Below are 27,966 nucleotides of genomic sequence, written 5' to 3' on the forward strand. Positions count from 1 at the left end.
GGGGGGGGGGGGGGTAAGAGAGGGAATTTACAGCAATTAATCTTCAAAGTTCAAAACTGGTCACTTCACAGAAAGACTGCAGGACTGGTGAAATTCTTGCTTCTAAAAAGTGATACTGTAGTGGAGAATTTTCTAGGAAAAATAAAACAGCTTTTAATAACTGGCCCGCTGGTATGAGCTACCGTGGAATAAATTAGCACAAAAATGGAAGTCTTATAACTGTTCACTGTTACAGACGTAATCAACAAGGTCAGTCACTCTCAAAAGTTCATCTTCATCTTCCTCCGGCCCTACTGCTTCCTGCCCGCTCCCCGTCCCGTTGGGCGCCAGGCTGGCGCTGGCTGTGCTGTCCTTGGGGGCCTGGGTCTTCTCGCTTGGCTTCCCAATCAAGTTCTCAATGGTTTTACCTGGGCTCTGTCCGTTGGTGGAAGGCAAGTCCACCAGGCTGTAGTCCAAAGGGCTCTCTACTTTCCCTACGTTATCAAAGTCATCTTCGTCGTCGCTTTCTATCCGGTAGCAGTGCTTCTTGGCGTTGTCTTGAGGACCTTGTGGTGCTGCTAGCTTATCTGCAGGAGCGGGGTTTTCTGCGGCGTCATTAGCGTTTTCGCAGTTGTCTTCGTCGTCTGTTTCGATTCGATTCAGCCGTTTGCGGACAGGCCTCCCTTCATCTTCCTCATCCGCTCCTTCTTCCTCAGAGTAGTCATCTGTACTTCGCCGACGTTTTCGAATCAATTGCTTTGACTCCTTTGTGGATTCGTCATCTTCAGAGTTCTTAGATGTGTAGCTCTCTGGAATAAGCAGCAGACTTAAAGCCATTAGCAAATCGGAGTGCAACTGAAACAATTACACTTTTATTTTTCATCCTTCACACTCGTTAAAAACCCATATCTCTCTCTCTCTCTCTCACCACATGGAGTTCTGTCTGCTTCCCCAGGTTGCCCAACCATGTCAAAACACTTGCGTTCTTTTTACTTTTTAAATAAACTGCTCAAGTAGCAAAGATCAACAATTTGTTGATATTCTGTTTGCAATCTGAGGAGCACCAGAGGCTTTGGAGGCAGGTTGTGGTGGTGCAATTCATACCCCTCCCCATGCCTCCTTGTTGGGCTGCTTGGTGCCAGGTGTGATTCCACCCCCCTCCCCTGAGCTATACGCCCATCTGTGGAGATAAGGACTGATAAGGCCAAGGTGCCCCTCCCCTTAAGGAGCCTGGCTCCTGCCCCTCCCAAGTGCTCGGAAACAGTTACAACAGCCCATCATCTCACAGAACCATTCAGGTTGGAAAAGCCCCTTGGGATCATCGAGTCCAACCACCAGCCCTACTCTACGCAGTTCTCCCTTACCCCACATCCCTCCCAGCTCATCCCAATGGCCCTTAAGCCCCCCCAGGGAGGGGGACTCCCTCTCCCTGGGCAGCCTGTTCCACTCTCTGACCACTCTTTGGTGAAATACTTTCTCCTCATGCCAGTCTGACCCTCCCCTGTTGCAGTTTCCAGCCATTCCCTCTTGTCCTGTCCCTGATCCCCTGGGAGCAGAGCCCAGCCCCAACCTCTCTGCAATGTCCTGTCAGGAGCTGCAGAGAGGGATGAGGGCTCCCCTCAGCTTCCTCCTCCTCACACTGAACACTCCCAGCTCCTTCAATGGCTCCTCACAGGATTGATTCTCCAGGCCCTTCCCCAGCCTCGTTGCTCTCCTCTGCTCTTGCTCCAGCCCCTCCAGATCTCTCTCCTGTTGAGGTGCCCAGACCTGGACACAACCCTCCAGGTGTGGCCTCACCAGTCACACTGCTCTCCTACTGGCCTGGCACACCTGTGCCTGGGATGGGGTCGAATGGGAACAATAACAGAGTTGCACATTCATCAAGTTCTTGTGCAATTGCTGGAAGGCAGCAGAATACTTCATTGTTCGAGCTGGGCGTGAGCAAAAGGGATCTGACAAAGTCAATTATCTTGGACCCTATAAATTGTGAGCACCAGGGACACCCTTTGAGCGATCCTGGATGGCAGCGGGCTGTGACCAGCATCTCTCCTGAGCTGGGACCCTCTCAGGTACCAAAACCCTTACGGTGTCCTCTGCTGCCAGAGCTGACGGGAGGCCAGGGCTAAGTCAACCCGCTTCAGTCTCAATTATCACCTCTTGAGGAGTGCCAAGGCATCGGCAGTATTTACTTTAAACTCAAGAGGAGGGAAATTTTACTTTGAGCTCATTTCTCTTTCACCTGCTCCTTTCTCTGCTTGCTGGTGTGTGGGTACATACTTCATTCTACTGGATCCAAATACTTTTTTCTCTGTGTGTGTTTGTACGTTTTGTGTTTGTGTATGCACATGTACATACATATAAATTAAGATAAAGTAAGTTACTGTGAATCTTGTCATCTTAGAATCTGTAAATAAGTCGCTATTTTTATAACATTTTCTGAATTATTTTGTAAATGATCAATTGCCGTTATTTATTAGTAAATCTAAATTTCCTGTTAAATCATTACCATGTTAATACCTTCATCTGTGACACAGGTATTCCCCCCTGAAAGGGATAATAACTGCCTGCTGGGAATAATGCAGAACTGTATCCCTGATCTCACAGCACCTGCTTTACGCCCTTCCAGAGACTGAGCCCAAATAACTGCGGCACTATCATAAAAAAACATATACACACACACCCCCACCACTGTGCTATACCCCTGCCACCCCCAGCATATCAGCACTGCCTAACTGTCACCTGAAGTTTGCTGCCCTTCAATGAAAACCCTTTTTTTTTTTTTCTTTGCAAACTGGAATATTGCCTACACACTGACAGCCTTTACACTGACCTTCGATGGCTTAGGTGAGAAAAGGCAGAGACTGAAGAATCAAATGGCAAACACCATTTGATGTCTGCTTGTGATTTCCACTAGAAACATGTATGAACTGTCACTTTAAAGGGTGTTATTTAACGTAGGCTCAAGTTGATAGAGACTCTGTCAGAGTTCCTGTATTTTCAATATAATTACATTTCCAGTAACGCTGTTACGTATTTTATAACACATTGTGGGAACTTTGGGAGTACTGGAATAATACTAAATGGTGTTGCTTTTAATATGCAAAAAGACATTACCAAAAATAGCTGAAGAAATGGGATTTCAAGGAGAAAAGACACCGTCAGTCAGCACTGTTTAAAGGCACCAGTGCAGGCAGCAAAATCCCTCAGCCACCACAGAGCAGATTCTTAGCAGAGAGCCTGTACATCCTACTTGTGAGAACAGACTGTACTGAAGTATAAATCAGCTTTTGGAGATACTATACAGTTGCATTACACACTTGTTTCACCCTTCATCTAAGAGGATCCTCTAACGCTCTGTAAACTCAGGCCAGCACTTCCCAAACTTACCTACAAATCAGAGGTGCTCGGCCTGTCAAGGCCGGCTGATTTCCTGAGGCAGCCTGGCATCCACTGCCACCCGGCGTCTCTGAAAGCTGGACCTAAGGTCTCATAAGCTCTGCGCCCAGAATGCAAAGCACCCAAAGTCAGTGGTTTGCTTTTGTAAAAGCTGATTTTACAGCAAAATGCACACCAGTCGCCTGTGGTGTGAGTGACATTACTGAGAGCAGGCTTCCTCTGTACTTATCACAACGCCTTCAAAACCGGACACTGAATGAGTCTTAACCACCAGCACAAGTACCGTCAGGGCAGCAGAAGTAATACCCTTTCCCTTACAAAAGAGAATCTTTAAAGACTCGTGGGATGAAGCTCTGTGACCTCTTAACAGAAAAGCAGTGAAGCAGTAACATTCGTGCCAATTTTGTAATGCCAGCACTCTGTGCCAGACACAGTCAGTTGAGACCTGGAAGTCAGGATTAGGGACAACGATGACTTTGAGAAGTGACTGTACCAGCGCATCAGGAAGTACCAGTGGACTGTTTCAGAAGGAAACAGTTTCTGAGAAACATCAAGGAACTCTAGAAAAAAGATTCTCTGAAATCTCTGAATTACATACATTTTTTCTTCATGCTAATGCTGACATATACCAGCTCCTGCAAACGGTGGACTGTTTGTTTTACCTTCACTATCTGAAGTGGAGAGCCTGCGTTTATGAACTCTTCTTAACTCCTTCCCATATCGGACACTTTTCTGTGAACCATCACTTTCTGAATCTTCCTTATAATTAACTTGTCTCTTCTGATTCCGTCTTGATCTCCTCCTCCTAGTTTCCAGGTAATCGTCATCACTGTAATCTGTGTAATCACCACTCTCTGTACAGAAGAAAACAGTGACGTGAATTATTCCATTAAAGCAAAACTGCACAATTCAGATAAGCTTTAGACCAACACCAATAAAACCACGTGCTCTTCCAGCACAGGAGTCCCAACCATCATGCCTCATTACCCTGACCCGTTCCAGGCTCATGCATCAGCTCCCCCATTCATTGTCAGTGTAGAATTAGCTGATTTTATAATCTTCTCATAAATTCTTTTTCCGTCTCCCTCAGACTCCTCCAGAAGATGTTTTCATTCCAGTGTTTTTATTCCCTCAGCTCTACTGGTGCCAAAGACACCTCATTTACAGTTCCTGACAGTTGAAACAACCTTAATGAATTGGAGTTGACAATGAACATTACCACTGACACTGGAAACTCTTTTCTGGTTTTAAAATTGAAATACATCGTACACTACTTGAACCCTTTTAAGATTAGGTAGATGAAAAACTACTGATGAGAAGAAACTCCAGGTTAAGATCTGAGTTATAGAATTTAAATGAACAACAAAAATCCATCTCACTCAACTGTAAGTTTGCTTAAAACAGAAACTGTATAGAAGGAACTTACCATCATTCACAGTTCTTCCTGCACCAGTCTACAGCAGCTAGTGTCTTTAAGAATTAAATTTATTTACATCAGCTGAAAATAGCCTTGAATCAACTTTAGGTGCTTTTTCACTGAGCTGTGCCAGAACAATTATCCCAAGATACATTTCTATACATGTCACATACTGTTCCTAAGTTAGCGATTGACATGAATCACAGATCAAAGTGGCATCCTCCTTACTTCCTAAAATATTAGAGAAAGAATCAGAGCAAGTCAACAAGAACCACCACCTTCAGAAAGAAACTCCATCTCTGGAGACTGAAAACAAAGCCACTCACAGGGCACCTTATCTCCTTAGCTCAAAATAGGCTTAAAAGCAGGATCCTGAGGGACAATAACCAGGGTAAAAGAGAGAAACACATAGTTAAGACTATACTCTTAGAGAGAGAGATATATATGGCACAATGCTGGAATCAGCTGACTTTATCACAGATGTGTTGTGGTGGTGCAGTTCCTCCTGGGCCACATACCGACCTGGGGAGGTAAGTGCTGCTCACAGCAGTAAACAGAGCGTTAGGGTGCCTTTTGACAGCCTGTCTCTGTCCTCCCTGTCCCTTGGGAAGGGTTATAACAGCCCATCACCTCCTACAGAATCACACACCATCAAGTTGGGAAGACACCAGAATAATTCATTGTTGGAGCTGGGCTGGAGTGGAAAGTACCTGACAAAAGTCTGTTATCTTGGACCTTATAACAGTGACCCCAAGTGAGACCCTCTGAGCAATCCTGGATGAAGTGGCTGTGAGCAGCATCTCCCTTGGGTTGGGAGCCAACGGGAGGCTAGGGCCAAGTCAACCGCCTCAGCCTCAATTCTGCCAATGCATCTTCAGTGTTTAAACTCGAGAGGAGAGAAATTTTAACTGAGCAAGCTTCTTTCACCGACCGACTCTGCTGACCGATGTGTTTAGGTATACACAGTCATTTTCAGGAGTGTGGGGACATACATATTTTACTGGATCCAAATAGTGCTGTGTGTTTATATGTTTTGTATTTGTGAATGCACATGTAAACGCGTACAGATTTAAGGTACTGCACAGTAAGTTAGTGTGAATCTTCTCATCTTTGAATCTGTAGTTAAGTTGCTATTTTAATGATAACATACTTTACTGAATTATTTTCTAAATCTTTAAATTGGTTAATGATTTGGTGCTGCTAGTCATTAATAAATTTTCATTTGCTGCTACATAATTATGCTCTTAATACTTTCATCTGCAACGTGAGTGTCCACCAGTGAACAAACCACACAGTTGCTCCTGTGCATTATCAAATATATGAGCAGTGTCTTTAGACTTCTGCCAGTATCTTCATTGATAACAGCTTACAATTAGTGCAATAATGCATTCAGGACTGGAAGGCAGCAGCTATTTTAAGTGCATTTAGCTATCTTCTTCTGTCCATACATGAACCCTCCTTTTAGAAACCAGTACTTCAAAGCAACTTACTCCAACATGTTCATCATCCATATTCTAGAGATAAAACACTGGGAAGGTAGCACACACTGCAGTAAGTTAATGCTCCAGTGTCCTTGGTACCTTAAATTCACAAGAAAAATAAATAAGTGCTTAAATATCTGTCACTTTCTAGGACTGGGTCTCAAATGAAAGAGAAACAAGGAGGACAGTCTTCAAAGAAAGATGCCGATCATGACAAAGTTTAAGTTTTGCACAGATACTATTCTCACACTCCAAACTGTGAAACCAGCAAATGAACTGGTTGAAGAACAAACAGAATAAAGTGAATTATTAGGTTCTGTGATGCAAGAGTCTTCGGTTACTAAAGATCCAAAAGGATAATTGTAGAAGAGAGATTCAAAGTGTTATCATTTGTTTTCAAACCAGCCAGAGAACACAGAATGCCACACAACTGAAGGAACTTTGTTCCATACAAAGCGAAGAAAAAATTTCTTTCGGAAGCTTTTTCAAAGGTATTTGGAAGGTCTACAAGTAGCTATATAAAGAAGTACATTTTTGCCTCCATCCTTTCTCTTCCCTGCAATCATGTGCCCGACAGGAAGGTACAGTGTAGGTGAAACTATCTACAAAGGTGGCCTTCTGAATCACAGCACAACCCTTCATTTAAATACGTAATTACTTAAAATGCCAAGAACCTAGTACTCAATACCAGTTTCCAAAGCAAGCAAACAAGGTAGTGTCAGTCCACGACAGGAAACTGAGACCTCCCCTCTTCCTGTCTGCAGTACTGAGTATTTCATATATCTTAAGACTTCTTATACTCACCAGATTCTCTGCTTGAGTTTTCCTCAGAATCTTCATCTTCATCATCTTCAGAGTATTTTTTCTTGATTGTTTTCCTTCGTAACCTCCTGCTTTGCCTCATGGGCCTGGAAAGGTGTCGCCTGGATATGCGGGCACAGAACTCTGAATCACTGTCTTCATTTGATGGTGGGTCATCTTCACTTTCATCCAGATTTTCCTCTGATATAACAAACTCGTCCTGAGATCTGTTTAGAGAGAGACCACAGACAACAGAGACATCAGGTGCTGGAGCAAGTGCAGAAGAGGGCAAAAAAGCTGGGGAAAGGACTGGAGAATAAATCCTGTGAGGAGCGACTGAAGGAGCTGGGAGTGTTCAGTGTGAGGAGGAGGAGGCTGAGGGGAGACCTCATCACTCTCTGCAGCTCCTGGAAGGACACTGCAGAGAGGCTGGGGCTGGGCTCTGCTCACAGGGGATTAGTGACAGAACAAGAGGGAACGTCTTGAAACTGCAACAGGGGAGAGTCAGACTGGACATGAGGAAAAATTTTTTTCACATAAAGAGTGGTTAGAGAGTGGAATAGGCTGCCCAGGGCGGGGTGGAGTCCCCATCCCCGGATGTCTTTAAGGGTCGTTTAGATGAGATGCTGGGGGCTATGGTGTAGGGGAGAACTTTGTAGAGTTGGGCTGAGGGTTGGACTCGATGTTCCCAAGGGTCTTTTCCAACCTGAATGGTTCAGTGATTCTGAAACAAAGGACTAAAGTAGTACTTGTACTTTACAAGCAAGTGATAACATGCAAAATAAGTACTGTCTTACACAAAAAATGCATAAATATCATAGTAATAATGCCGAGTAAAGATCCAGAGAGCAAGCTGCCATTGCTGATACTAGGTTTCAGTTGTCTGCCTGGGATACAGCTTTACAGTGCATTACACAGCAGGTTAGAACAGCAGGTGAATATAAACAGTCTGTCAGACTGAGGCTGCAGGTGCCATTTCCACAGGACAGATGCCAGTGTTTGTGTAGTACACTGCAACGTAACATCTGCACAGCAAGAACTACCGATGAGCATCACCTGCCGAGGGGAAAAACCACCCACCATGTTCTAGCAGAGACGTCCTCCCCTTCGTGAGCCAAGCCCTGTCCTACAGAATGTCTGAGAATTAGAATAGCCTGTCTTAACACAAAACTACTGCTCTCATGCAAAACATGCATCTCGCAAACTTATCAGCTCCCATAATTTCAAAAGTGAGCTAAGGCTTTTTTAAAAACTGTTGAGCACTGGAGGTACAGTCACTTGCATCTGGCCGCCAGCTGAATGTAAATTCTGGTAGAACATCCAGAAGGCATTCAGCAGAGGATGGAGTTGAAAATGCATGAGCACACTTTAACAGATCAATGCACTATTAATTCTGTGAGATTTCTACAAGCTACGCTCATCGATTGGAAATTTCCAGCACGTTTAGCTCAACTATTCAGGGTGCACTGAAATGTCCTCAGTGTGGTCACAGGTAAAAAACAAAGCTCAAAATTTGCATTTATGTTGTATAGATTATCCATACACTTTGTAAATTGACTCAGTGACTGGTGTAAAGCTTTAAATGTTGATGGTAAAGAGCCCACACCTGACGTTCCATTATGTTTCTTCACTGAGGCATACAGGACATTAAAAAAATCTAATAATAATTTTAGATGTTAGGAATTCCCCTGACTGAAGGATGAGAAATCCCATGGGAAGAGTTTCAGTTAGCCAGAGAAATACTCATTTAGCATTTAAAGCTTCACAAGAGAGGTGTTTTGTTTTCTACAGTATAAACCACTTCTTTGGTTGTTTTCAAACTCTTATTTCCCAGAGAGCAGAAGTCATTTCAGAACCTGCATGTTAGGTTCTGTATGCTCTAAAGGGGGACGTTTTACTCTTCCAATTTCTAAATAAAAATCAGGCCCAGTAAAAGCCCCACAATTTTCCGAAGGAAACAACCAGCCTCATTTTAGCTACATCTTTGTTAAGGATTTCTGCTAGATACTCACATCAGTCAGAGAACTGCGCCCAACTGGCTCCTTCACTAACATAACCATGTACAGAACCCCGCAGCGTGGCCTCAAAAATACCAGTAACGTTTCCAGAACATGTTTTGCTTAAAATACAGATTGGATGATTTCAGCACATGGATGTGGAGTGCAATTTTTCCAGCACAGTGACATTCCCCTAGGCCAGGAGGACTTTTGCGGGCACCGTGCAGTGCTGTTCCAGCACTGGGCACATGCTCCTAATGATCGTTTCAGCCTGCAGCGCTCTGTGACTCCTGGTGGAAGTTAAACTGAAGACCTACCCGTCACTAATCTTGAATTCATCCTCACTCTCTTCTTCATCCAGATTACTGTCGCTATCCAAGTCATTTAGTCGCCGTCGTTTCTTGCGCCGTGCTGCCGCAGCCCTTTGTGGTCGCTTGTTTTCTTTCCTTTCTTCTTCTAGGATTGTGGAAATGTCTTTTCCACGGTGACCCGTGATGTTAGACATGTCCTTGCCTCTGCCAATGCCTGAATTCCGTTATAGAAAGGGGAAAAAAGAGCAAGTTTGGGTTTTGTTTAACTTTATACATACCTTTCTACCATGGCTCTAGCTTAAAGCAGAATATTTTTTTTGTCATGCAAGACTCAGTCTGGAGTCTTGTTCCTGACACACACAGAGCCCCACCTGTGGTCTCTTGGAAATACTGAGGCCCATGAAGAAGACAGCAGGTAAGTGTTGGCGTTCTCATACTCAACCCCAACCCACGTTATTACCAACGCGAGTGCCTTTTGAGTAGAACAGGTACCAGAAAATACATTTTCTTCATAATGCTGAATATCCCTCTTGGAAGATGAAGTGTTTAAGTTGCTGTTTGGCCAGGGAGTGGAGTTTCTGAAAAGCTGTTTTTACTGTGGAGACTTAGTTATGTTTATTCTATGGGTCTTGTGTTACATACCCACAGGCACCCAACTCTCAGATTGTCTGTAAACATCCACCAAGCTTCTGAAAACTCAGGTCTTGATGGAGATGCCACAAGCCAAACACCTGAGGGATAACATTTCATGGCAGCTTTCTCCAGGCAAGTTAAGGTGAGGCAGAAGCACAAATCCATCTACATCTCCATCTTTTGGACCCCTATGTCACCTTAACAGGCAACAAAGAACATAATTGCACTTTATTCATGTTCAACTGAGAAGTGCTTATAGAGCTGGATTAACATTTTTAAGATGATGTTGTAGACCCAGTCTTTAGGGGGTCCAGCTGCGGACCAGTTATAAGCCCAATTTTTACAGAAGCCAAATGTCAATAGCATTAGCTGCTTTTCCAATCTCAAATCTAAAACCGATGAAATTAATTTTCAAGAGTTTTAATGCCATGCTTACTCCCTGCATTCATATATCAAAACATGTACAAGTTGAATTGAACTATCAAGACCAAATAATTTTTGGCATCTTATGGCAGGCTGGAATGGCCATTCCCAAGGGAAATTATGTAGTTTGATTCCAGAAATACAGCAGTAAAAACTGTAAACTACAAAGTTGAAGGGAGAGAATTATATTTGTTGCTTTTCATATAAAAATAAATTTGGTCTCTATCTTCTTATCACCATTGCAATGAATAATAAGATCAGAAACATACCTCCTCCATCAGCCTCCTTGATATCATCTTCAATTGCCTCATCGATTGCCTCATCAAATTCATCAAACCTAAAAGTAACAGCTTTCATTTACCACTCTGAAGCGAAACCTAATTAATTGATATTACAAAAACATACCTGAAAATCTAAAACTGCTCTAGGAAATCACACTGCCCAGGCAATGGGCTGGATATATAATAAAAGAACAAAGATAATGGGCAGGATTGATGATAAAATAGCCATTTTTTAAGAAGGTGTGTTTCTTATTTCTACTTGCTAGCACATTATTTATCATTGCCTGTCATACTGTTGATTTATGTGAACAGAAAACCACTTTCATTTTACATGACATACCACTGAATTTAACAACATATAATGAAAGTTCTTTAAGATGGTATCAGTGGCGTTTTGCAGACAAAGTATTACTCATTTTTTCCACACCTTTTATTTCCTGACATACACACTACCAATCTGCAAAAGAGACTCTCTGAAAAGCACCTATTAAAGTCAAATTACTCATCCTGTCTAAATTTTCTTGAAAACTTCTTTCAAACAGCTTCTTTCTCCTCTTAAAGCTCACAATAATTATGGATCTGCAACATCCTAAACTGAACAAATAAGCTATAATGATACGTAACTAAATAGGGCAAACAAAACCAAAATATTTGAATACATCTGTGCTGCAGCAGCTTTTATAAAAGTGCATAAACCTTTGCACACTGAGTAACTCATTTGGAGGAAATAGCAAATGCAGGAAGAAGGATCCAGCCCTTTTACGCAGATGACTTCAGTCCGTTTCTTCAGTTACGAATTCAAACTCCGTAAGAAAAGATTGTTACCTGTATCAGCAAATAGGTGCCTTGAGATAGAACATGCAAAAGTATACCGATTTTATTAACTATATAGCAAAGACATTTTATTTAGATGCAAGTTTTTCTTCTCATTTAAAAAAAAAACCAAACAACTTTTTTTTAGATACAAACAACTAACAATTGGACAATCCTTCCTTAGAGATTTGGTTTCTCAGTCACAAAAGGAAGATTACAGTTAATCATGGTCCTCCATAGTAACCCCCAGCAGAACAAGAAAAGAATAGATTTAATATTACTCTCTATTCCAACAGTAAGTATAAAACACTTCCTCACTTAAACATAAGGTAACAGATTTCTGCTTTCTTTGTAGTCCTAAGAACAACTGCATGTCACGTTCAAGGCAGCTTTACACAGCAAGGAAGTAACTCTGAAATTATTCCATCAGTAAGATTAGCTCCACATTACTCAAACACTATTTTCCCTCTACACTGCTAAAAAAACTTCACCTCTTGAAAATGTGACAGATCACTTAACACTTTCAAATCAATGCTAACAAATAACCCGAGCCCAAACATGAGCTGACAGCTGCTTGTCCATTAGGTGTAATGAAACGTAATTTCTTCTGCTGCTGCTTTATTCATTACTCAGATTTTTGCTAACCTGCTCACAAGAGGACTCAACAGATGACCCGGGTGATGCAAAGGGATTATGTGTCTTTATAGAACCAGAATGCTACACAATACAGATTTGCCTGTAAGTGAAATAAGACATTTAGCATTTATTCTCCCCCGCTGAAGGAAAGCATACACAATTCTCAGTGACGCTAGCAGGACTTCACTGCGGACATATAAATCTGAAGTGATACAGACACATGTAATATTTTCAACAGCTCAAAGTTACGTGTATGATGGAGTCTGTAGGAAAGACTCTATCATTCTGTATCAGAAGATTGATTTTTCCAGAACGTTATACGAAACATTATTTCCAATAAAAATGATTGTCTTTGCACAACATGTGTCCTGCTGAAGTCATGCCAGATACCCTACAGGCAAGGTTTTTTTTTTCCTCCTGCTCAGATGCTGCCTGATCTGTCATGAACATAACAGCAAATCTATATAATCTTGCCTGTGGCGTAATGTTCCTCACAGAAATACTTAATTTCCCAAAGCAGCAATGGTATTTTCATTACTGTTGCTTTCTGCTGTTAATTTTAAAAGTTACTGAAAATCAACAGCTAAGCAAGGTCAGACTGAGTTTTCTGAGCAGGCTGGAAAACTCCATGTAGGCAAACACTGAGCCTCTCTCTCCTCAACAGCAAACCCAGCCTGACTGTGAGTTTAGTCACAGTTATTGTTTGGAAGGTTTTGAGAGTTGTAGTGTTCTAATTTTTGATGATAAAAGCCTACATAGAGCAAGTACAGGAAAGATTTTTTTTTTTTTTTAAATATTTTGTGGCTCAGACAAAAGGCTCAGACAAAATTCTCAGGCAACTGCATTCTTCTCTAATCCCAAAAGGCTGCCTACTTGCCTGGTGGACTGAAGAGGATGTGGAGCATCTCAAGGTATCTCTTAGAAAATAGTTTATAAAACACCTTGGTAATATACTGAGGACAAAAGATAATATTAAGATCATGCTGAATTTTGGAAACTTTAGTGACCTATTCTACTTTCAGAACTCAGAGAGTCTAAATATCTTGGAATTTTAATTCACTGATGGCATTTTTATCACAATTTCTCTAAAGAGTTACAGACCCTTTTTAGACGTACTATTGTCTAACTGCATTTTAAGTTTCACGCCCCTTTCATGTAAAGAAGCTGTAAGGGTGGATAAAAAGAGAGAGAGGAATTTAAGGCCTTCAGACACTAGCATGTCACCCTTTCAACAGAGAGGTATGATTCACCTGCTTTTAACTTACTCCAGAAACTGCAGTGACACCAAAACCTTCTCCAGTATTCCTGAACAAAGTACCACAAACATTTTAATGGTTTTTATGCATTAGCCCTTCACTGTACCACCCCATATGCTTTTACAATCACCAAGTCTAGCCAGTATTCACAGGAAAAAGCAAAGACACTTTAGTTGGGCCTCTTTTTAAAATGTAAACACGTGCATGAGAAGTGGTGGGTTGCTTGAGAAAGAAAACAACAGCGTGACTTTTCTTTGTTTTACAATCTATTTAAACAAGCTGCTGACCTGTAGCTTATGCACTTTCGGGTTCTGGTAGACCTCCTTTCAAGCAGCTTTGATTTTGGCTTTTTGGAATCTTTCTTCTTTTCTTCCTGACCTTCAGGTATTTCTGGCTCCTGTTCACGTAAGACAGAAGTGTCAAAAAGCTTTATCTCCCCCCTCCCTCCACACTCACTATGACTGAACTCATATGGTCTAGAAAGCTCATATGCCCGACACAACACATGCTGGCTTCAGATATAATGACTTGTTATAGCAGAGTTCATGTGAACACTTGCACGTATCTGCTACGGAATATCATGAGATTTCAAAGTCCAAGGGCTTGGGTTATCATATCACTGTGTTTATACTACAGCACTGAGATCGTGCCTCAGGTGATATTCTCAGGACTAGTAAATGCAGCAGCTGAACAAACTGTTGCTAGCAGCTCTACATACTGAGCACACGAACACTTCTACATGGTGCAGTGTCAGTAAAGTTCCACACAATTTAATTTTATGTTATTGTTTCCAAGTTATTAATCTAAACAAACAAAAAAAATCTGCCCCCAGGCTGAATTTTTCAAATATTTGCTCCCAGCCATAGACTCTTTTGGAAGTTTGTAAAATGTGATCATTTTCCTGTTATCCAGAGAGAGGAGGAGAAAGTTGGCTTTATTACAGTCAGAGTGGAAAGCCTATGTTTAAAACAAACAAAAGTTTCATTTTAAGCTCTTCTACAAAGAACATGATATAATTTTGGACGAAGGCATTTGGCTGACTTCAAGAGAATCACTTTAAAACATTTAAGAAGTGAAAAAAGGCTGTTCTCCACATGAATAAAAACATTCTTCCTCCTTTGTAAAGGGAAACCATATAAAAGCATCTATTAATAAAGCACTAAATGTTTGTATTTTTTAACCACATGTGACTTTCATACACATTTGTTGGAGGCAAATGTTATGCTTCTAACAGAAAGTACATATTCCCTCGGAATCATAAGGCAGAAACATGTTTCCATCAGTTTCAAAGGAAAGCTATGACAATTAGCTCAGACCTAGATAACTACACAGCAGACAAGAGTTAAATAAACTACCTCCCACCTCTGTAAACTATAGAATGGCAGAGCATTCAAAACTCAGCTGTAATGGGTAGGGGGGTGATCGCATGATCCTTCACTGACAGAGGACTCTGTGGCACCAGCTGGCTCTAACAAACATAAAATTCCCTTGGTTTCTCTGCTAAATTCAATCTCAGTCTAAAACAAAGGGTCTAGAATTATTTCTGACCTGTATATAGATTGATTTTTCCTTCGAAGATGCTACTAGCACATCTAACACACCACTGAGAAACTTCTTCCCTGAGAAGTTTGGAAAATAAAACAATAATACAACATAGAAACGGTAACTTACCTGAGGTGGAATGATGTTCTCAATACTGATACCCACATACACCAATCGCTCTTTTCTTTAGGAGAGAAAAAATGAAAATAAGCTTATAAAATGACTGCAGATATCTAAAATAATGCTGTAATTAGCACTGCTTGAAGCTCTCACTATCACTAGGCAGAAGCATCCCAAGAGGATGTTCCAATGGAAAACGGTTATTTTAGTTGGAATTACGTGCTACATCTCATATGATTACGTTTTCCTGCATGCATAATGTAAGAGATTTCCAAAGAGTTCTGACAAACAACAGTATTTGAAGATTGCGGGCACCACAGAAATGATTGTATTGGGGTGTAGAAAGCAATTGAAGAACAACTGAAAAACAACAACGTTGTGATGGAAGATTATGCTGTCAGATCTGTAACTATCACCAACCTTTGAGACACTGAAAGATAAAATGGGAATTCAAAAATCACATTGAAATAGCAGAATTACATAAAAATGGGATGCAATCCAAGACAGAGAAGTGCCAGACTTTAGACCCGGGCAGGAACAATCTACTCTAGAAACACGAGGGAACAAACAACTGCCTACGTAGCAATTTTTTGCCAGAGGAGAAGAGCCTGAACAAAGATCAACCCAGTCAAGATGGATGTGTGACCAGAACAGCCTACCAGACAACTGAAGGAAGGCTGCCACGGTGGTCAGCCCTGTTCACAACTAGCTGGAGTACTTGGTGCCATCTGGGCAACACAAATACTTCAAGAAAAAGGTAATCTAGCTGTAGAGTTCAGAGCTAGAGTAGGAGTTACTGTGCTGTTGAGAAAAGCTGAAAAAATACAATAAATTGGTCTAGAGAACACTAGGCAGAAGGTGGGAGAGAGACTACTCAGATACAGGAAAGACTCTTCTAAGGAGAAGCAGGCAGTCTTCCTTATCCACAGTATGTTACAGGATTAAATCAAAGTAAAATTCAGTTTAGCTTGCCTCAACATTATCATTTCAACCATATCATCTGAATTACCCTGGGCACAACTCTGACTCCTGGCCTCTACTTGCAGCTCCTGAAGGACACACAAGTCTCCCATATATCTTGTCGTATCTGTCAGTCCCAACTAGAGACATTCTGGATATCCCAGCCCCTCGCAAACAGGACTGGGTGCTGATCTTCAGGGGACTGAATTGAGCTTTCAGAAAAGCAGTCTGTCAGGAAGAACTGCCAGGTATTAGACTGGGGTGGGTAACCAAACTACCACCACCACAGGTCCTTACTAGCCCTTTCCTAGAAAACAAGGGATAACAAATTAAACAAATTATCAAATAAAGTTGGTAGCATTTACTGGGCTCCACAAGGGCTCTAAAACAAAGCCACATCTTTACAGATTTTAAAATTATTTTGAGTAACAGCATTTTAGACCGTACGCTCTGAAGAACAATCCTAAGGAGGGGCAAGGTATGAATTAGACCCTTGCCAGCAGATCTCCAACTTTCAGGATCCAGTGAAACATCATTAGAGTTGGAATGAAATCATACAAGAAACGATGAGAACCTCTTCTGGGTTTCCGAGCTAAAGAGCCTCAATCAACCAGAATCAGACTTCTGAAATGACAGTGAGTGGTTGTATGTGCACATATCACATCACACTTCAGTCACAACAGGAGGCATCACATATACAAGTCATCTAGACCCGTGCACAAACGTCTGAGATACGTATTAATTTTAGATACACTTGCATCGTATGTGTGTTATTTTTTGCAAATAAAGGCATCTAGGTGTAAAAAAAATTGTTTCCAAAACGTTCACTAACTTCTAAAGAAGCTAAGTAAATTTTAAAAGTCTGACTACTCTTCTGCACTATTCAAGTAACCTCCTGGAGAACTCTTTACTGAAAGAATCCAGCATAATGTTCTTTTCTTAAATAACACGAACAAACACGGCTCGTAAAGTATTACTAAAAGTGTAAAAAAGGATTTTAGGTTGTTTTGCAGTCAAAAACACCATGAACTTTGACAAATCGGTATCATTACATCTAAATTGAAAATTCTGGATGCATATTGAAGTCATTGGTTTCGTCTCCTAATGTCAGTTCTCCAAAATGATAGATGAAAAGAAATCTTCATCCATCTGAGCACCACGAGACTGGTTGGATGAGGAAGAACTTTGTCATTCACCACGCAAAATCATATGCTCTTGAAAATGAATTAAGTAACATCTTAAGGCAAGGAATACAACTGCTAAAATGAGAAAGGAACTAGAAATGTAAACATTTTAGGATTCAGCAAGTATCTTGGATAGCTTCCTCCACTTCTAATTTCTTGCAATGCAAAACATTAAGAGACTTGGAGAGATGAGAAAAATTCAGCTGGTTTTAAACATGACTAGTGAGGCTTTCAAGATCTGCTTTTCTTCTCCCTGGCTTGAGTATACACTGCTTAAGAAATCAGCAAACGAAACAAGCCTATCCTGCTCAGGTAAAGGCCTTAAAATGAAATGCAAAATGAAGTATCAAATGCATTCCTTATTAGTGTGTAGCACACAGAAGCTCAACACTTTCAGGTCTCAAACAGCAGGTGCAGATAAGCACTGACTGGTTATAAACTCCTCCTAGATGAATCCAGAAAACATTTTCTCTTATGTAAACAGCTGCTAAAGCTGCTACAGGGAAGTCATGAAAGTGTGCATGAAAGGAAGTACTCCACCTGATTTGGCCTGGGAGAAGTAGACACGTAATCCCTAGAGGGATTTTCTCCCAAGAAGTCTGAGAGTCTCCAACATGAACTAAAAGGGGCACCCATAAAAGCTTTGATGTCCACTCCCTCTAGCTGGTGGTAGGACATGATTATAGAAGTTAGCTTGTGCATGGGAAACCTGAAAATCAGCCAGATAGCACCTTGAATTCATGAAGAGAAAACAAAACAAAAAAGATGTGACTTTGATCTAAGTATTTGTAAGTCAACGTGAAGCCTCAAGTTTTCATTAAAAAAATCTGTCACATAATGCTTTGGGGATGGGTACAAATATAGCTAGGCAGCTGGATCAATTTTCATCAGATTCCTGAAAGCTAGAAAATAATTGAAAGAGCACAACAGTATCACTGGTTCAAAAAGCATGATAATAACATCGGTTCAAAGAATCTATCAAGTGTGTGGGCCCATGATGAGACAGTTGGTTTTCATCTCTTTACCAAAAAGACAGACATCTGTGATTTTACAGAAACATTACATTAAAATTTCTGTGCCCAAATCAACAAACCTGCTTTAACTGTAATAAGGACTATAATTTCTTCTAGTATTATAATTCTTTGCCCTTTTTACCTTACCATTTGCTAAAATATACCATTAAGTTAAAAGACTTAAATATTCAACTACTGTATCCTGAAATCTTTTATTACCCAAGCTCATTTATCTTTAAGAGACTTTAAAAAAAATATTAATAGTCTTATGATATACAAAACATTAGATTCATTTGGCATGAGGATCAGATTGCAAAATGGTTGTTAAACATCCATTTCAGACACTGAAAAGTGCTATAATACCAATGGCATGCTCTCCTGTAACTGTTAAAAGACCATATTTTACACAACACCAGGGATTTCAAGAAAGCAAGACAGACTGGAAATAGCTCGCATTCCCTGTAATGTTTGCCAGCAGAATATTTACCAAAAGCAGACCCAAAAATACTGTTCACTAGTACTGACTCGTCCCGCTATGAAGCGGAGCAGCAGACAGTTCCTTTGTGTCCCCATACTCCTGCACAGATGGAGGCTCTGTGTAAGCTGAGCTCACTCATAAAAATAACTAATAGTTGGGTCCCCAAAGCTACAAATTCACTAGAGTTGGCGAATCGTGGATAATTTTACCAGAGTGTGATCTAGACCACTCTGAGAAGTAGCAGCAATGTTAGGAACAGTCGGTACCTGCTGTCACTGTCATTGCTGCTGCTGCAACAGCAGTTACCAAACGGGAGATTTGAAGGAAGCTGAAAACCAGACATGGATTGTGCTCCCTCTTCCCAGCATCAATTCAGTACATCCCGTGTGATATTACAGTACTTACTACAAATATAAGCCTGCTTTGTTTAATAATGCATACAGATGTTATGAAATTTTGCAAACTACTCAATATATGTCCTAAAAGGTATAAATTATGCAGACTGTGTTTCATGTGCCTCATTTTCAGGTCTGAAAACTGCAGATAGAATGTTCCAAATATTAAGGATGTTGTTCATAAATGCAGTAAACCGGTTGCATTTAGCCTTCGGTAATGGCAGGGGTGAACACCAAATTTCATTCAAAGTTGTAATTTAGCTGACCCACTGCACTCCAGCAATTGCAAAATCTTGTAAATTCAGCAAAGTTTAGCAGATTCTAAAGCAACAAGACTCAAAACCCACATTAATCTGGATGACCTTTGTAACAAAGTCAGGACTTAACCTTGCTTACAGCAGGACCTCTACACATGGCTGACAGCATTACTAACACATGCAGCTGAACCAGTGCTGAAAACTATTAAGCTACAGGCATAGAAAAGCCAAATTTGTGTTCAGGCCCCTTAACCAAAATTTAATCCAAATGTATTTTGCTTATTTTTTCCCATTATTGGACCTTTTCTCCCTTCTTGCAAGATCTCCCAGCACTGCACCACCAATAATCAGTGGGAAGTCAAAACTGGTCTTACCAATTCCCAGTCTCATTGCAACTTTCCTCCCCAGTTATTTTAATGTTTGTTCAGTTATCACTACCCCTCTGCATAGCAGCTTGCTGTGAACGCAACCAAACAGCAGTACCTGCGTTCTGCACGCTCCTTCTTTTTTAAGACAACATCCAGATCTTGTAATTGTTCTTCTAATTTCTCACAGAGTAATTTCTAAGGGAATGAAACACAATATTAGTTTCTTTCACAACCAACTATTTTCATGTTGAACTAAAGTTCAGACACTTCATTCATTGTTTCTATATTTGTCTGGAAGAAGGGTGAGTGCCGTGCTGCACCGGAGGCTCCTCTTGGATGAACAAGGCTTTACAACAAAGACTGTCTTCCTAAAACACACACGCTTCACCAGGAACTGCTACAGAGATGCATCCTCTCAGTAACTGGTATTTACTGTAGGAAGCAATGTGCCAAAAGCAAGTATTAAAATAAGCATACTTCTAAATTAGTACCACATTCTTGTTGGTATTTACAGCTTTGCCTCAGAGAAACCTGAGGATTTCACAGACATACATAATATACATACATAAAGCTGAGTGTGTACACACCCCGTGACACTTGTTTGTCCCTTATCTTAATCTCTGGAGAACAGATGAGTGTGTGGACACCAGAGTAAAAAGCAGAGATACACTTCAGGATAATTTTCTTACCAAATGTTTCACATCTTAGAACACCACTTAATACTCAAGGAGCCACGTGTAAAAATGACTTTTTATGGATAAATCATGCCTTATTCCATGTTAATGCCTTTGGCGTACTATTTCCAAGTATAATCTTCACACTTTTATAAATCTGTCATTTTTCATCTTCAAAATTACTAAGCAGCAACAGAGCAAGGAGATGCTCTAACTACATGCTGCAATCCCAAATTGTGTAAGGAAAACATTCTTCCATATTCAGGATGATCACTACTTTAAAATACTCCTCAGAAGACAACTAAAAAATCAATGCTCAGTACAGCCCTATCATGTCATGTCCAGCGTGGCTAGCTTTTCACAGGGCAACAGCTCTTTTGGCAAGGAATTTTTTCTAAAAGCAAGGAAGGGGTTTGGGATCAGGCAGATTATTCTGCAAATGTGCATAAATGGTTCCCCATTAACAAGAACAGCATCACACCCCCTCTGTCTTATCCTCCCAAATGCCATCCCTTGCAAATCTTGCTATTTTAGATGTACATTAAATGCAAGTGGACTCACACACTAATATAGTGGGTTTTTTTGGCAGAAGCACGTTCTAACCTTCAAAAAAGTGTTCATACTTGTTTATTACTTGACAAAGACAACTGTGGCTTTCCCAGCTGAGGCAAACTGTACTGTGAGACTCATGAGAAGCAGCAGAAGCTTTCTCTAACCAGCTTCTAAGGAAATGTCTCTGAATTAACAGCACTTCAGAAACAGCTGCTTGCTTTGGTCACTGATCCATCCCCCACTGCCTACTGTTTCCCCTTCCAGGATGATACAATGATGTTTCTTTTTTTAAAAATTAAATTTTTAATACTGTGTTAGTCTTGAGGTAATTTAACGAAAGATAGGAGAAGGCCAGTGTGGTTGGAGATTCCCATGTCAGCAACACACAGTCATTTATCACTAGCAGAAAAAAGAAAGGGAAAGGAAAACCACCTCACAAAACTCAGTTCTAACAGGCAGGAGGGATGACCAGCATCCTTATCATTCAACACAGTCTATTTTGTAACAAAAAAAAATTATAAAAGAACTCATTAAATTCCCAACAAATCTCCACAACTGCAAGCAAAGCTGAAAAGGGGCACAGTGAAGTTGAAGAGGAACCATACATGCTGGCACGGCGGGCAGAACCACTCTCCATCAGGGATTATCATCAAAGGAGGGCGAAGGCAGGCTGTGTGGTACCCACTGTCACAAGAGTCGCACAATAAAATCTGCGGAAACAAAAATGAATTGGGAGTATCTTCTGGCATTCACAACATGTAATAAGCTCTAGAACTATTTCCTCAGCCAACACAGAAGAGCTTTATAAATACTTCAAACTGTGCCAAAACCCCCCCAAAATCCTGTATCGATTATTAGATGTTACCAGGACAGGAGTGGTTTGTATGAGGAATTTATGTATCAGTTTTCCATTTTAACACCAGATTTCCCCTTTTTATGCGTTCTCAGGCACTTAGCACTACTGGACACAGACTGCGTGCCCATAGTGTGGAATCTGTAATGCTTTCCAGGTCCTGGACTAAAGAGGGGAAACTCCATCTGGACAAGATGTGGTGTGAGATGTTTTGCCTGAACATTCGCGCCCACGTGAAGGAAACCTGGCCATTCCCTTAATCAGGATGATTTTATGTCCCAGAGAGTAGCAACAAAGCCCTGCAGACTCTCAGGACTATACAGAACTAGAGAATTATCCTGGGTAAAGACTGAAATATCCCTTTTCATTACAGCTGAGGAACAAAATTGTGTGAGCATCTACTAGAATATTTATCTTTAACATCGTAAAGGTCAAACTTTGTCTCAGCTGTGCTAGGATATCTGTCACACACCCCAGAGTACACTCATCTTGTGGATTCACAGCAGGACTGCACATCATGATTTCCCAAATAAACGTAGGAATCCACGATGATATCTACCACCGATGAACGAGAATCATAAACGTCAGAAATAGTTGAGAGCTCAGTGTTCTTTTAGGATTCTGCTGTACCCACTCCCCAGGGTGCTGTGCAGCTGTATCCAATGAGGATGACTATGTAGCTATGACCATGTCATAAGATACTGGAAAGCATACATTACACTGCCTTTTTTTTTTTTTTTTTTTTTTTTTTTTAATGTTATCTCCTGTTTACTGAGATTGCAGGCACAACCTCAAAGCCTCACCCAGATTAATTCTCAATGGGCTAAATTGTGCTATACCTCATAAAAGACAACATTTCAGAGGTGGTAAACAGAAGAACTAACTTCCTTCCCTCCTTATTAAAGGTTAACTCATCTACTGTTGTGGATTTACCACCCAAAACCTAGAAAGTATTCTCCTGCGTAGAGCCACCCTAAAGGATGATGTGCTCTCAAGATACCACCAAAGCCAATCCACCAAATCCAACACAACAGCCAACAGGAGCTTTCCCCAAAAGCCTACCAGCTCAGGGTGATTTGGAAGGCCACACTTCTTGCACGGCTCATCGTCATCAGCAGGCGCAGCTTCTTCTTCCTCCTCTTCTTCCTCTTCTTCCTCCTCATCAGAGTTTTTTTCACTCTCGGAGTCCTCACTTTCTTCATTACTTGAGTATTTCCACCTGCCACGTGTTCGTGTACCCGTCCACCGAACTTTGCTTCTCTATGAGACATACCATTTCAAAGAGAAAACACAAAGGAAGCTCATGGAGTTTCTTCCCAGATCTTAAAAAAAATATTTGCCTCTACACTGAAGTGATTAGTTTCAATCAGAACAGCTGCAGTAAACGTACAACAAAGGACTTCAACAAACAGATCATCTTTCAATGAGATTTAAAATGCAACAGAATAATAAAGGGAGAAAAAAATCCTATCTACCTGCAGAAAGAAATTTTCAAATAAAACTTAAAAGACGACAAATTTGTCACTCAGCCTCTTTCTTCTAATTTGGCAAGGTAAACTTGCTTGCAAACACGGAATATCCTACATTTAAACTTTTTGATGATAGCTTTCCTCAATCCAAAGGGAAACGTTTTTTCTCCCCCCCCCTTGCACAGTTTATGTCTTTTATTTCACTTTAGGAAACATGCTTCCACTCTAACAAGTATACCAGCTTAAGTATTTCTGGTGCTTTCCTTTAAGTTGGTCATCCTTTTCTGAAATAAAATCACTGCACCTTTTAAGTGCATAACTTATATCCAGGTGGTCTTTCACATGTATACATTTCCATTATGTTCTTAAGTGAAAACTGATTCAGTTGATGCTTCTTTTTTGCTAATCAAAAAGGCATCTACCCCTTTTTATCATATTTACTATCATATTTTGAATGAAAAACAGGTTTTGATTAAAATTACACTTATTATTTTGAATTAAAACTACTTTCTACAACTAGGATATTTTATATTAAAGTAACATACCAAACAGAAGAAACTTTTAATTCCCATTAACTGACTTGTTTCTCATAAGACTCCATTCTCTCCCAGCTCTTCCTGCTCCCCCACCAGACATTGAAAAAGGAGAATAACTTTTCTAGCTTTTTCAATTCAAAACAATTTTGACTATAACTAGTCATTAACCTGAACAAGCTGAATAAACTAAAATGTACAAAATATTCTATTTCTCCTGCAGGATGGACTCATACCGCAGCAGTATTTCTCATATTGGTAAAATTTTGTTTCATGTTTTTAACATCAATTTCTACCTCTTTACAGATTTTACTGTTCACTAAACTTTATTAGCAAATGTATTTGAAATACATGATAGCATTAGTTTAAGTTTAGTCGTCATCGTATATCACCACGATTTCAAACATATTTTTTAAAGACTCTTCTTTAAAAGAAAAAAAATACAAAATAATCTATTAAAGATTTCAGTATTTTTCATCTTGATGAAATGACAGAGCTTACTTGTGTCAAACTTCTTCCTCTACCATATTTTTTTTTAAATCTCTCTAGAAAAGTAAGCATCTTTAGATCTCTCTTTCAAAAAATAAATCAAGTAAAATGCCCATAGCAACAGTATTTCAAAATAAAACTACTTGCAGATCTCTACAATCACTATTACTTTCACTTATTTTTTTAATGAAAATCTTTCAATGAAAAATTTAAATATTTTTCATTCCTTATGTAGATGACAGAATTTTTCAGTATAGATATCATCATTCACTGAAAAAAATCAACTAGTTGTTAATTTTCAGAAGGTTATTCAACATGACGTATGAAAAAACCTTGCTAAATACGTGAACGTCCTGGTAAAACGACAAAATCAGTAAGAAAATGTGTAGCAGTGGAAAAATTAATAGGATTTCAAGTTGATATAAAAAGAGTGCACTTAAAAATACAGACCCTTCATTCCTTGTTTCTCTTTTGTACTCCACATGCAGAAAAAAATGGAAGGTAAATAATTAATTAATAAAAGGTGTTTATAATTACACACACTTAGAAGCACGCTATACATATGTAACTTTTTGTGTTATATCTACCTGACATACTTTTAAGATCTATGCGGCATAAGCAAAAGTTTATAATGAAAAAGAAGATACCTCTACCCAAAGTAAAATGTATATCCCATGTATGAGAAAAGCTAAATTACATTATGAACTCACCACAACAATAACTTTAGCTACACCTAGAAACAGAAGTCATAGTATTTTTATTCTTCACCATTTGTTGGTTCCTTTTTGGCTTATGACCATCCTGACCACCCAGACACCAACAAGTATCCATCTAGTAAATCCACAGGAGCTAGAAGTCTCCATTCAGCCACTCTGCCAGACTGACTCAGGTCTGATCATTTCAGAGTTTGGAAGAATTCACTCCGGTTGACTTGGTCTACTTAGTTTAGGTTAAGTGACAGATTTTATAAACTGGTAAGTCAACAGATATTAGCACTCTCTTAGGGGGTAGTCCACTAACTGGATTGTAAAGCTAGTTTCTTGCAAAAACTGACCAAAGGAACATAATCCTCAATATTCTTACGTAAGTGTGTATTCTCCTTATAGATAAGACTGTGGGTATTCTTTATTCCCAGGTAATAAAACTGTATTACCTTGTTAACCTTAGAATTTGACTCCTTCTCTTGTTTTTTTGCATCTTCTTTTCGTTCCGGTTTTTGTGCTGCTGCAGGTTTCTCCTCTTCCTCTTCAGGTCGTTTTTTGTCAGGTTTTTGATCTCGAGTCTCCACAACTTTTGGAGTAGGTTTGGATATTCTTGGAGATCGCCTTAACGTGCGGCCAATGCTGACCTCTTCTGGTGGTGTTTCTGTCTTTCTCTTCCGACTGGAGATCCTGATTGTTAATTTAATTCCTTCTTTCTGTCTTTCAGAAGTTATTTCTTTATTATCTGTTCCACCGCTTTCTTCTTCAGAAACTAGCTTATATTTAAATTTGCTTTTAGGTACTGGAGATTCCTTTTTACTCTCCGAGTTGTCCTCTAGATTAGAAGCATGGGCATCATCTAATCTATCTGGCTCTGTCTTGGCAGCTTCGGGCTCTTCCTCTTGTTTTTCAGATTTTTCTTCTGCTTTGCTCTCCTCAGGTAGAGATGTTTTACTATCAGAGCCCTCCTTTTCCAAAGTAGGTTTCTCTAAAGTAACGGGGGAAGTAGATGCAGGGGGCACCTCAGCAGCTTTTGGAGAACTGGGTTTCTCCTCAGACTCACCTTTATTTTTCAAAGTCTCTTCATCATACAGTGCAAGCTTGGGCAGTTCTGCAGGAGCAGATGCATTTGTGGACTTCTCTAGCTTCTCTGAACACTCTTTGGATGGCGGCAGTCTGTCCTTTTTGATTTTCGTGGCTAGATTCTCTTCAGTTGTTTTGGCACAGTCTTCAGAGTTTGAAGACTCTTCCACTACCATTTCAGTAGTTGTGCTGTCAAGGGACTCTTTTTCCACAGGACTAGATTCCTCCTTTAAAGGCACTTTCTGATTAGAAACCTCAGAGACCACAGTCCCTATTTCTTTTACCACAGTTACTGCATTTTTCTCAACCTCGCACGCTTTTATAATTTTACTAACAGAGTCTGATACCTTTAGGGAGTCTGATACCTTTTCCCCACTTTTCCCATTTCTCTCTTTTAATGAGCTGCTGTCTTCCTTTGCACTAGCAGAGTGTTCTGACTTATTATTTTGTATGACACTTGGGGTTATTTTTTCACAGCTAACCTCTCCATTTACTAGCACTTTCCCATCAGGACATAAAGCAGTAATTGTAGGGACTCTCTTAAAAGCTTCTTCTTCTGGTTTCCCTTCTTCTTTCAAGACATCCTTTGTGGGAGTAACACATTTACATAGGGGCCCCTTTATCGGACTGTCATAGTCATCTGTCAGCTTGATCTCTCGCTTTTTAAGTGGTATTTTTGCCTGCTGGTCATTTTTAAGTTTCTCACTTTCTTCCACAGATTTTTCTACAATTTCTTGGGGAGTTTTGACATTAACACAAAATTCCAACCTCTCTGGCTCATGAACTGCTATTTTGTCTGAAGAACTTTTTACTTCTTTTAAGTCTTTTGGTTCTGTTTTGTTTTCCTTCAACTCTACTTTAACAGGCTTGACATTTTCTTTAAAGGAGTCACTTTCTTCTTTGACAGTTTGCTTTTCTTCACTGTATTCTGAGGGCTTCTCTAATTTTACTATTACTGGCAATTTTATAATTTCTTTCTCTTCCACTTTCTCAGTTTTCAGTGTATTTTCATCTTCTTTGACCACAGGAAGAGGAAGTCTTTCCAATTCCACTGATTGTTCCTCCACCTCCTCTTTTTCTTCTTTGATTTTTAATTGATTTTCTGTTGACAGAGAAAAACAACTATGAAACAACCAGGGGACCTACAGGATTACAAAGAGCATCCATCAAAACAAAGGCATACCTAAAAAACCCAACAACCCAAAATCCCCTGCAAATGAATCTTTTCCCATGGAATTGTCAGGAGTCTGGCTTATTTAATACTGTCATTAAAGGAGTGGTTTTCCAACTTTCAGCTAAAGAATCACCATTCAGTTTAATTATATACCAAGATAAGCCTACATTTCAGAAGCTAGCAGCAGAATTCTAGATTTATCCTTCTTTATACAGACATCTCAGCCACCTTCTTGAGTAGTACCACAATACTCTCAGAAGATATATAAAACCTAAGCAGAGAGTGCACAAAGCATCAACTTGAAGTCTCGCTTCTGTTTCTGAATTACTTCACAAACTAGAACATGGAATACGATTCTACGGTCTTCAAGTAAAATTCCACATAGAAATCAGTCCCCTGTTTGTAAATGTTTTTATTTCAATAAATACTTAACTATTGTATTTCAACAGTTCAGAGAAAAGAGAAGACATTCAACATTATAGCTTATGGCAAAATTCATCTAGGTTCTCTGGGCAATGGCTACAACTCCTATATACTATCAAAACACAAACAACAGACAATATTCTACATTCACTTCATCTGCCATTTCTAAAACAAGAACAATGAGTAGTAGCATATCTCAGAAAAACCTGCAGAGCTTTAAGTACAGTTCCAGCATTCAGAGGGAACTATACATTTATATTGTTAGCATGTACTT

The 27,966-nt window shown here is 40.0% G+C and overlaps 1 protein-coding gene across 1 annotated transcript in view; it reads right to left on the reverse strand.

Moving 5' to 3' along the window:
- Positions 1–6: 6 nt before the first annotated feature.
- Positions 7–27,966, reverse strand: part of RSF1 (remodeling and spacing factor 1) — a 37,985-nt gene continuing 10,025 nt past the window's right edge. Inside the window, exons 5-15 of the mRNA XM_026842268.1 lie at positions 25,465–27,197; positions 22,883–23,080; positions 21,573–21,677; positions 19,857–19,936; positions 15,096–15,150; positions 13,712–13,821; positions 10,708–10,775; positions 9,389–9,596; positions 7,078–7,301; positions 4,038–4,229; positions 7–788 (exon numbers count right to left, since the gene is read on the reverse strand). Coding sequence (XP_026698069.1) covers positions 214–788; positions 4,038–4,229; positions 7,078–7,301; positions 9,389–9,596; positions 10,708–10,775; positions 13,712–13,821; positions 15,096–15,150; positions 19,857–19,936; positions 21,573–21,677; positions 22,883–23,080; positions 25,465–27,197 — 3,548 coding nt within the window. The 3' untranslated portion in view covers positions 7–213. The remainder of the gene's footprint in view (positions 789–4,037; positions 4,230–7,077; positions 7,302–9,388; positions 9,597–10,707; positions 10,776–13,711; positions 13,822–15,095; positions 15,151–19,856; positions 19,937–21,572; positions 21,678–22,882; positions 23,081–25,464; positions 27,198–27,966) is intronic.

Source organism: Athene cunicularia, assembly GCF_003259725.1.
Source record: "Athene cunicularia isolate RWA chromosome 1 unlocalized genomic scaffold, athCun1 chr1_part1, whole genome shotgun sequence".
Taxonomy (NCBI): Eukaryota; Metazoa; Chordata; class Aves; order Strigiformes; family Strigidae; genus Athene; species Athene cunicularia.